General features: G+C 46.5%; 1 protein-coding gene across 1 annotated transcript; it reads left to right on the top strand.

The window, feature by feature from the left end:
- Positions 1-2,808: 2,808 nt before the first annotated feature.
- On the top strand, positions 2,809-10,308 carry LOC143267294 (disks large homolog 5-like). Its single transcript, XM_076544594.1, has 5 exons — positions 2,809-4,195; positions 5,844-5,975; positions 6,842-7,025; positions 8,021-8,136; positions 9,443-10,308. Exons 1-3 carry the CDS (start codon positions 4,044-4,046, stop codon positions 6,984-6,986), a joined length of 429 nt encoding a protein of 142 aa, XP_076400709.1. The 5' UTR covers positions 2,809-4,043; the 3' UTR covers positions 6,987-7,025; positions 8,021-8,136; positions 9,443-10,308.
- The last annotated feature ends 360 nt before the right edge of the window (positions 10,309-10,668 follow it).

Genomic DNA, 10,668 nt, shown 5'->3' with positions numbered 1-10,668 from the left:
TTCAGTGCAGACAGTTCTTCAGTTCCAAAAAGAAAATATGGATCCTGAGCCAGTGGGGACCTTTCAGTCCTTGAAGCTGTACTTGGCCACAATGACTAACAACTTACATATTGTCTAGGATTGATAGAATACAGACAGTGGCAGAACCTCCAGGTGTAGCAGTAGGGTAGCCTGTGGTCCTGCCTCCTGGTAAGGCACTGAACATCATTTTAAGAGCCACATAGCCCAGAAAATGGGGAGACACAGGTTGAAGATGGAGAGAGAGAAGGTAATAAGTAATCCATTCCTTGAGATGGATGCCTTTTATCCCAGGACTCAGGAGGCAGAGGCATGCAGATTTCTGTAAGCTCAAGCCCAGCCTCTTCTACATAGCAAGTTCCAGGTCAGACAAGTCGACAGTGAGACCCTGTCTTCAAAACAACATCAAAGTGAAGAGAAAGAAAAGTGAGGAGGGTTAGAATGGAGAAGCCCATGCACAAGCCAGAGTGCAGCTGTCAGACACCAGGACTGAAACCCAGCACCCACCACTGACACCTTTGCAGCCTGGGTGCAGCCTCTGTCCACCACCCTACCTGGAAATGTCTCCTCTCTCTATGTGTGGAGCACTCTAGCCCAGTGGTAGATCTCACTGTGTGTTGGGGTTAGTTTGACACTTTGCCTCTCTGTTCTGGAGTTGTCTTTGGCATCAAACTAGAATGCATCTACCTCCTGCTTCCTTCCTGTGAGTAGGGGTCCTAGCATAGAGCCCTAGATCTTGAACTGCACCTGGGTGGTGGGTGCCAACATCTTTAAACCAGAACAATGGAGGCATGAATGGGCATATATCTGAGTTCCAAGGAAGGAAGGAAGAAGGAAGGTACCAAGGAGGAAGGAAGGAAGGAAAGAAGGAAAGAAGGAAAAGAATGACAGACAAACTTGAACTGCAGCCAGGAGAGGAGGAAATCCCCATCCCTTCTGGAAGTCAGTGGTGGCCTGCCTTCCAGTGTCTGATAAGGACCATGCTGCCCCTGGCCCTGCACTTCCAGCCCCATGGTATCTTTTCTTCTGGGCACTAAGCTAAGGAGGCAGGTGGCAAAGTGACTATTTCCTGATCATGTGCAGAGATCCTTCTGCCTAAGTAGTCTCTCACAGGCTGTCTATCTCCTGCTCTTTATTCCTGTTGCAGAGAACTGGCTGAGCTGAATTGGCTTCTGGTGATCTGTTGGCCTGAGGCAGGCACTGTCTTTCCAGAGACAGTGCTCCTTGGCTATCCCCCTAGGGTACATACATGGGAAGGAAAATGATGAGCCAAGTTCAGCCAGGTGGTATGTGGTAGAGCTGGACCTCAGATCCCAACTCTGCAAACCTGGTTCAGTTATGTTTTCTCCACTCTGTGACTCCAGCTCTCTGACCTTGGTTCTGGTTGGCTCCAGGTGTGTCGGAATGCATCATCATGGGAATGCTAATGAACATCGGAACTGGCTCTTCAAGCACTTGCCCAAGGCTAACATAGACCCCAAAACTATGCAGAAGGCCCCTGATTTTAAACACAACTGAATTGTACATAATTTTTGTCATATAGCTTATGGCAGGAGATCACCGTTCCTGACCATGGCTCCTTGTCCTGTCAGCTGCTGAATGGAAGAACTATGTATCCCCTGGACAGATGCCTGCTTGGCCTTAAATGGTGCAGAGGGTCAGACAAAGACCATGGCCTCAGCAGGAGCTCCTTGGAAGGTTGACTGGGAGTCTGCTTGTAACCATACCTGCAGGGTCTCAGGATGGTTGTTCAGCCTGGTCAGTGTCCATTCCACCTCACTCTGTCTCTGCAGAGAAGGCTAACATGCACCCAATCTTCCCTCTGTCTAGGCCCACAGAGGTCAGGACACAATCCTGGTTTTCTACTCCTCAGTTAGGCTGGATTTGCCACTGATATGCTCACGCAATTACATTACTGTTATTTATTTGTTCTGTCTGAGAGATATACAGTGTTTGTTGTTACTTTACCTTGAAACTTGAAGCTGTAGAAGGAAGAAAACCAGCTTCAAAGCATTCCTGGAAAAGCACCTAGGATGTGAGGTCCAGGATGTGATGGCTAGTTCCTGGCTAAACACTGTCTATCTGAATTTAACTGGCTTAAACACATGGGAAATAGAAACTTGTAGTTTCCTAGTAAACGGAGTCTCTTTTGAAGGTCTCTGTAGCCTGTGGCTCCCGAGTGAAGACTGTACATCATTAGCAGTTTTGAGGAAGAAGACAAATGGTTCCTCTAAAGCCTCTTATGGACAGAGAGAGGTTCTAGGCGGGGTACCTCTTACTGACATTAAGACATTGCTTGTGTACACCCCGGCGTATAACAAATCTGGGCATTGGACAGCATACCAAGGTAATATTCAGGAATGTAAGTGTCTGAACTCAATCCGAGTTTGAATTCTGAATGAAAAGAGTTAGGGTTTCATCTGTGGTTCAATAGAATTTAATTGATCATATTGATGAATAGAGGGATATTGAAGAAGGAATGAGACATTCTTGGGTAGTGTTTGGATAGTATGGCTAAATTCCCAACATGGGATGTACTGTGGGGCTTCCAATGAAGGTAAGAGAACTCTGGCTTTGGAAGGAGGAGGTGCTGAATGGATTCCTCTATGTTCCAAGAGAGGCTCCTAGAAAGTGAACCTGGGCTTCTGGTCAGTTAAGGGAGAACCAATTAGCAGGGTGGCAAAGGCTGTTCCCCATGACATCAGCAGTCCCTTCTCTGGACATTCTATTGTATCCTGGAGAGCTCATGGCATCCCCTGTGATGTCACCAGTGTTGTAGCAACATCAACTGCCCTCAGGACATCCTTCAGCCTAGAGGATAGAGCATAGACATGCTGCTGGCAAGACTGAGGGGTCTCTTTGGAAGAGAGAATGGAGAACATCCAGAGAACAGAGAGAGACGGAAGGAGGCTGGCCTTGAGTCTCAGAGGAAAACAACCAAAAAGAGTTTCTGGGGAAGACACAGTGAATGCTGGGCAGGAGATGGGGGCTTCCTGGAGGAGGTGGGCTAGAACTGGGCCCTCCAATATTAGGGCAGAGGAGCTGGAGCCTCTGAAAAGCAAATGGACATCCCTGCTTCTCATAATTCATGAAGGTCCAGGGTCCAGAACATTAGTGTGTGCCTCCTCTAAGCCAGGATCTGGCAAGGTCAAGGCTGTTATGCTGGGCATGCTCATCTTTTACCTTTCCTGGGTCTTGGGGGTGTAATGTGGGGACAGAAGGAGACAAGGAAGATGCAGATGGACTAATGTGTCCCCAGCTGAGGCCAGGCATCACTGCAATTCAGCTTTGGGAGTTTCCCTTAGGTGCAGTGGCTGTCGACACTAGTCACATGGAGAGAGAGACAAGTGCTTCTGGTCAAGTCATCATGTCGTCAGGCTGTCCAGCAGACTCCTCTGACCACCTCTCCCTGACAGTGGTCCCTTAGGGTCCTGAACCATCAGTTGAGGAAGGCAGGTAGATCTCTAGTGTAGTCAAACAACTGTAGAGATGTGGGACCAGGGTAGAGATTGGCTCCTTTGTACAAGCTCTGCATGTCCTGGCTGGCAGCGGGATGACTTAATGAGTCTGTTAACCATGTTGTGTCTCAGAATGACATTTCAATCCCAGCCATGGGCCTGGAGTGACCAGGCAGGAGATCTAAACTGTCCACAGCACCTGAGTGCTTGTACACCATGTTATTTTTCTCCTGGCTTCTGAAAGCACAGGCAGACTTCAGGGCTCTGGGTCCATGCATTTTGCATCCTGTGCTGCTATGAATTCGCCCGAAGAAGTCATCTCTGTGTTCCCTGAAGCATGTGTAGGGAGGCAGAGGAAACCTCTGGCTGCTTACATAGCCACATCTCTACAGAGTGGTGAGAAAGCTGAGATTTACAGAGGGTACATCTTCACCTGGCCTAAAATATTTGGGTTGACACTGAGTTGCAGAGGTTATCTTTCTGTTTGGGCCTCAGGGTGATCTGTCCATCCTCTATGCCTTATCATTATGCAAGTTCACTTGTGTTCATCTACCCACAGAGGCTGCTATGGAGCCCTCATCCCACCCAACCCTCCTCACCAATAAAGGGGTGAGGAAGGATATGCAGAGGCTGAACATGGAGCTGCAGCTGATGACAAGGGAGAGAAATGAGCTGCGTGATCAACTATTTTTCATCAGGAAAGGATCCATGCACAATAGGTATCTCTTGTTTCAACCTGGTGTCAATCTTGCATCTGCAAAGTCACCTTCATCTTCATTTTAACATCTTGGATTCTAAGAGATTGAACCTTCAGGGTTTCCCTGTGCCCAACTTCATATCCTTAAATGCCTCTCAGTGGTGAACTTGAAACCTGGGCAGGAGGGATATGGGGATACTAACTATTCTGCTTCCTCTAAATGAAAACCCAACCCTGTGGTCTGAGTCACACAACTCAGGGATGGAGGCAGTATTGTCTGAGTTCCCAGAATGCATTGGAAAAGACCATGACATGGCTTGTGTAAGATACTAGCTGCTGTGAGTTTGTGTGAGTCTTTGAACTTGCCTGGTAGGTAATTGTGTGCTGGAAGATCCTGGTAGCACCTTGTTGGACCTGAGGCAACTTGATTTATTTCAATGAGTGACTGAAAGTCCTGGGGCTTGTCACTCTTTTTCTATTTGTTATGAGTTATACTCTTAGACAATATTGCTCCACGAATTTCTTCAGTATCCCATGTGTGCTCTCCTCTCTTTCACTCTTTCTTGCACTCTCTGCCTTCTCTCTCTCTCTCTCTCTCTCTCTCTCTCTCTCTCTCTCTCTCTCTCTCTCTCTCCTGCATGCATAGCTTCATGCGTGCCAGCATATGTGTGTGAGTGTCTGTGTGTGTGTGTCTGTGTGCTTACATGCATTTGAGGTTTGTGGGTCCCACCAGTCTCTGGGAGCCAGGTGTCTATGGTGGGGCCTGATGATTTGCCTGGCTCATACTTTACAGGTGATGCCAGTGCTGATATGAGATCTGTGATCCTCACTTTAAGCAGCTCTGCTCTTGTGTATGTGTTCACCTTGATGCCAAATAGGAATCCCTTGGGGAGTTTTTATAGCTGTCCTGATGTTGGGTCTCATCTCCAGAATTATGTGCTCTGTCCATCTGTTAAGAAGTAGTGACCCAGCATGAAGAATCCTTGTCCTGGGGCTGGAGAGAAGGCTCAGAGGTTAAGAGCACTGGCTGCTCTTCCAGAGTTCCTGAGTTCAGTTCCCAGCGACCACATGGTGGCTCACAACCATCTATAGTGAGATCTGGTGCTCTCTTCTGTCATGCAGGCATACATGAAGACAGATCACTGTGTACATAATAAATAAGTAAATCTTAAAAAAAAAAAAAGCCTGGCGGTAGTGGCACACACCTTTAATCCCAGCACTCTGGAGGCAGAGCCTGGCAGATCTTTGTGAGTTCGAGGCTAGCCTGGGCTACCAAGTGAGTTCCAGGAAAGATGAAATGCTACACAAAGAAACCCGGTCTCAGAAGAAAAAAAAAAAGAATCCTTGTCCTGAAACAAGAGAAACATCATTGCAGGTTTCTTGTGGGCCAAGTCCTGTAGCATAGACTCCTGAGAACAGAGACCTAGATGCCTCTCCAGGTCTAATGTGTGGGCTCATGCCACAAGGAGACACTCCATCTGAACACCCAGCCTCTGTTTGCCTGGGGCCAGGTTTACAAGTTAATTAAGCACCAGGAAGTTTCAGTACATAGTAGCCAGACTGAGACCTCCACTGAGTTGTGGTAGATCAGGACAACAGCTTGTGTTCACATGATCCTTGAAGCCTATATTCATAAAGTTCTTTGTTCCTGGTGCCATGCCCTCCCACAGGCCAAATACTTGGTATGAAGATCTGAAGATGGAGCATGAGGAGGTCATGACTGACCTACAGAGATTGCAGAATGAGACCACCGAGGCTTCAGAGATGGTGGATGAGCTTGCCAATCTGACAGTCTTCTATCGGTAAGTGCCTGTTGGCATGGACCCCAATAGTTGTTGAGTGGTCATTGCTGCCTTTCTTTTCTCTACATTGGAGAGTCCACAGCTCTGGTTCTGTCCTTTTTGCACCTTAGCAAGCATCTCTTTGTCTTGTGTCACTTGCACTTAGTTTGCTAAGTATGAAAGAGACTATCCACTCCTCCCACCATTGTCCTGGAGCCTCAGGAGCCTCTAGGTAGAGGAGCAAACTGAGCTGTGGTGGTGCCATTCCAGTACTCTGGAGGCAGAGCAGGCAGATCTCTGTGATTTCAAGGCCAGTCTGGTCTACAGAGATTTCCAGGGCAGATAGGACTGTTAAGCAGAGAAACCAGGTTTAAAACCAACCAACCAAACAAACAAACAAACAAAAAGAAAGAGAGGAAGGAAGAAATGAACAAAGGATGGAAGGAAAAGGAAAGCAAAGAGGAAGAAAAGAAAAGAAATTTTCACTATGAGGGGAATGTCAGGCAGCCCTGAGCATCTGGGAGCTCAGGCCTAGGCTTTACAGATCTGGTTTCTGTGGAAACTGTAGATAGAATAAACTCCCCTTTGGTCTCCTGTCCTCTCTCAGAGGGTATTTGCCCACTACTTGCTAATATTCAGGACAGTTGAGGGACACCTCTTTCCTTTGAAAGGACATGGACCCCTATTTGTGTTGGGGTTTTTATGAAGTATTTCAATTTTTTAATCAGCTGCTGTCTTTTTGGCCTTTTGAGTGTAGCTGTCATGGCTATTTTGGGCTCTTGCTACATCTTCCTGAGTACCTGGGGCCATTTGTCGTGATGGTTCCTGGAGGCAGGGGTGGCAGAAAGAGTCTGGCAGGACCTTACTCCACAGAGGGTCTTTTCCAGTGGTCTGCACAGCCAGGTCCTAATGGAACATACTCAGCTTAAGGAGCAATTAGCCATGCTGAGGCAGGAGAACAACAGTCAGACAGAAGATTGGGTCCTGCTAAAGCTCCACTTGGAGGCATTCAAATTGATCTGGGAGGACTAACAGGAAGAGACCAGTGACCTCCAAACCCAGCAACAACAGGTAGGGGCAGGTAGGTGGGTCAGGCTAAGGTCTGGAACCATTTGCCCATTGGAGTCTCTGTCTGCCCATCCACTCACCTGTGCTTTCACCCATCACCTTACTTATCCATCCAGCCACCCACCTCATGCCATCTGAGGTGTTCACTTCAGTGTCCATGCACAAGTACTTCTGGGAAGTTAGCCTCTTCTGAGAAACTAAAGTATTGGCAAACCATCTCTGCTGCTCTGCTTGAAACTGTGGTCCAATGAGGGAAATGGGAAAATAACATATCAAACCTTCATGTCATTTCGATAGGTAGGATGCTATGCACAGAGCTTTGAATGTGTGAATTGTGGGTCCTGAGGCTCATGTGATTGGCAGGGGTCATGTGAGATCACAGAGGTGAAGCAGCTTACGAGGAGTATCCCATGTAAATGCCAAATGAGTCCTACTCATAGTCATAGATTTGGGTGGCATGTGGCCTTCTCCTTTTTTCATGAATCCCAATGCGTTCTCTTCCCTTTGACTGGCTATTGGTTCACACTGACATAAGCCTGAGTAGCAGCTCATGAGCCCTGTTTTCTGTGAGTGCTCCTTGAGAGTCTACCATTGTGGAGAATACAATCTGGATTTGATTGGCTGAACAGATGGGGGCTTTTGACAAGCTGAGTGCTGGGGTGGGCGATTTGCTGCTTCTGAAGTAAATTCTCTAGCCATCTCAACAGAGTCTGGTCAAACAGAGCACACTCCCCACAGCAGTATTAATCCTCAAGGAATGACGGCAGAGTTGTGAGACTCTTCTGAAAGTGCTGGTGTGCTTCATCTACTCATCCGTTGATCTTGCATGATGTTGTGTTCTGCTCACTTCTTTTTTCCATGAGTGTAGTATAAGGTCTTTTGGCTTGCCTCACCTACCAGTAAGCTGTTTTGATCCTTTGTATGTGCTTCATGTGTATGACACTTTGTGCATGCCTGTATACAACACTCCACTAAGAACAGAATGTTCTAATGAACAGGAATTTGAAAGATTTGAGGGAAGCCTGCAGGTCCTGCGGAAGCAGAAGGAGATGATCACCCAGGAAAAGGACTTGGCAGAAAAGCTGCAGCATCACTTTGAGGTCTCCCACATGAGGTACGAACCGAGGCTGGGGGGAGCAGGTGGTGCCAAGTGGGTCCCTTGTTACTGAGATCACTGTCATTTATGGGCTCCTACTCACATGCATGGCTCCCAGCTACAAGCAGGGCAAAAACACTTCAGAGTATTGATCAGGTTGAGTGTACAAACAATTCTGTCCAGGAATCAATATGTTTAATACTCAGTGTGTCTGAGCAATGGTGTCCTTTCTCCCTTCTGAGTGCTCTGGTAGGGCCTGATCAGGCTTTCCTTATAGTCACAGAGATCTGCCTGCTTCTGCCTCCCCATGATGGAATCCAAAGTTGTGAATCACCTGGCCTTGCTAAAATTACATTTTTCACCTTGGAACATCCCCTGTAAAGAAGGGATTCCTACCTTTGAATACTGCTCTGTGCAGCCTTTTCCCACTTCCTGGGACAAGTGTTCCCTAGATTGAATAGATTAAGGACTTTCCAGAATGAACCCAGGCAGATGCCTCAGCTTCAGGGAAGATCAGAACCTTTTCAGGGGTCAAAGAGTCAGGATGCAGATTCCCAATTCTGGTTAAGGACATTACAAGGTTCTGTTTGATCCCGGAGGTTCTGTTTGATCCCAGAGTCCATCAGGGCCAGTGTTCTCAGGCACACATCTCAGGAAATGCTGCTCTAGGATTACCGACTGATTCTGTCTTGCATGTTGGTCATGTTCAAGGTGCCTCCTGGGCATGAAGCCTGAGCTATATTCATGACATTGTTTGAGTGTCCAGAATGCAAGGCTGCAATATGGCTATCAATAAAATGATGTGGTTTATCAGTAACTCATCATGATTAATGAGTATCACTCCTATGCTGTTGGCTATGTTATTAATATTTTGTTAAATTTACTAAGTGATGTCCCCAGACTGTAAGAGAAAGACCCTTTCTTTCTAGTAGAACAGAAAAACCATTACTCAGCCAAATTCTTACAGGTGTTTAGGGCTGAGGAATGTTCTATGCCCAGCTACTCTGTGACTCTTATTCCTTGGGGGTACAAACAATGACTTCAGTCAAAAGATCCATGTTGAGCATCCAGCACAGTTGAGGTGGTGGGAGGCAGCAGTTTAACATCTGACAATGGCAGGTCCCCAGCAGGACTGTGTCCTAACTGCCTTTCCATCCTAAGTCAGAGAAACTGATACATGAGATGGAACAGGCCACATCCCAGGATGATAGCCTACTTCAGAAGGAGCTGTTAAACCAGGAGCCACCTGCTGAGCCCAGTCTCCGGGAAATTTTGGATTATGATGCACTTTCTCACTATTATTTTATTTCCTATGTGTGAATAGGCCTTGGTTATGCCCAGCCATTGACCCAGGATGGCTAATTCTGGGCCTTGACTCCTTTTCCTTCTTGACAATACCACTTGAGAAACTGAGGAAGCCAAAGGAAGCCACAGACACCTTGAAAGCATGACTTCTTTCACCCTAGGATCAAGGCCTCCTCAAAAAAAGACACCCCATTATACCTCTGAACTTACCATGAGGCAAATACCAACTGACCTCCAGGTGATCCAGACCCAATCTGATCCATGTGTCTGTTGGCTCAGTACTCCTGAAGAAAAGAAAGCATCAAATATAAGACTGAAATACAGAAAACCCAACAAAACAGTTACTCAGAAACCTGACATCTACCAGCAAATGGCCCAGTGAGAAATACCACACCATGGAGGGAGGAGATGTTGGAATACAAAACTTACTATGTCAGTTTACTGTCAAGTACTTTCACAAGCTGACTGAGTCCTCAGCCCTCAACTGTGTTTGAGTCACTTCCTGTAACGTTTCTATCCTTGAACTCGGTGAAAACTGACTTATAAAGCCCCAAAGAGGCATGGCTATGCTTTTCTTGAAAAGGCTGTTGCAATCATTGACTGCCTTGCTACCTACCATCTGTCCAAGGCCAGTCACAGGCTCCAGGTCTGTGCTGCTCAGTCTGCAGTGAGAGAATTCTGCATAGCTTAAATTTTTATTTGATTATTGGTTTAAGTTCTTTATCTTAATTGTTTTGGTTATGGATTTGTTATGTTGTTGTTATTTGTTCTTGTTAATGATTTTCAAAATTTGCTAAGGCTACCGTTGATTACCCATTTAAAGCCCCCTTTAAAAAATATATTCTTTTTGATTAAAATAAAAAGTAATTTCAACTCTTCACACGTGGACCAGTTTCTTTTGTGGTGTGTCCTGTCATACTCCTGTAACCCTAGAACTCACCATCAGCGATGGATCTCTGCAATTTCCAGGCAGCCTGTGTTACATAATGACCTCCCAGCCAGCCAATGTGACACAGGGGACTGGTGTCTTGGGTGTGGATTGCCAGGTTTGGCCCCTGGATGCACACTTTATGGTGGACTCAGTATTTATACTATATCCATGCTGTGATGCATTTAGCTACCCCTAAAATATGGTACTCTATAGACACACTTTCATGAACTGGTCATCAGGACTGAACTATTGAGAAATGCACCTTTACTGCTCTACAGACTCTCAGGAAATAAAACCATTCATTAAGAGAGTCT

Source organism: Peromyscus maniculatus, chromosome 9 (genome assembly GCF_049852395.1).
Source record: "Peromyscus maniculatus bairdii isolate BWxNUB_F1_BW_parent chromosome 9, HU_Pman_BW_mat_3.1, whole genome shotgun sequence".
Classification (NCBI taxonomy): Eukaryota; Metazoa; Chordata; class Mammalia; order Rodentia; family Cricetidae; genus Peromyscus; species Peromyscus maniculatus.
Note: the sequence above shows the minus strand (reverse complement) of the source record. Positions and strands in the feature narration are given on the sequence as shown.

Coding starts and splice junctions, on each gene's coding strand:
- LOC143267294 (XM_076544594.1), top strand. CDS start 4,044: ATGGAGCCCTCATCCCACCCAACCCTCCTCACCAATAAAGGGGTGAGG. Junction 4,196..5,843: donor AAAGGATCCATGCACAATAG/GTATCTCTTGTT, acceptor GCCCTCCCACAG/GCCAAATACTTGGTATGAAG. Junction 5,976..6,841: donor AATCTGACAGTCTTCTATCG/GTAAGTGCCTGT, acceptor GGTCTTTTCCAG/TGGTCTGCACAGCCAGGTCC.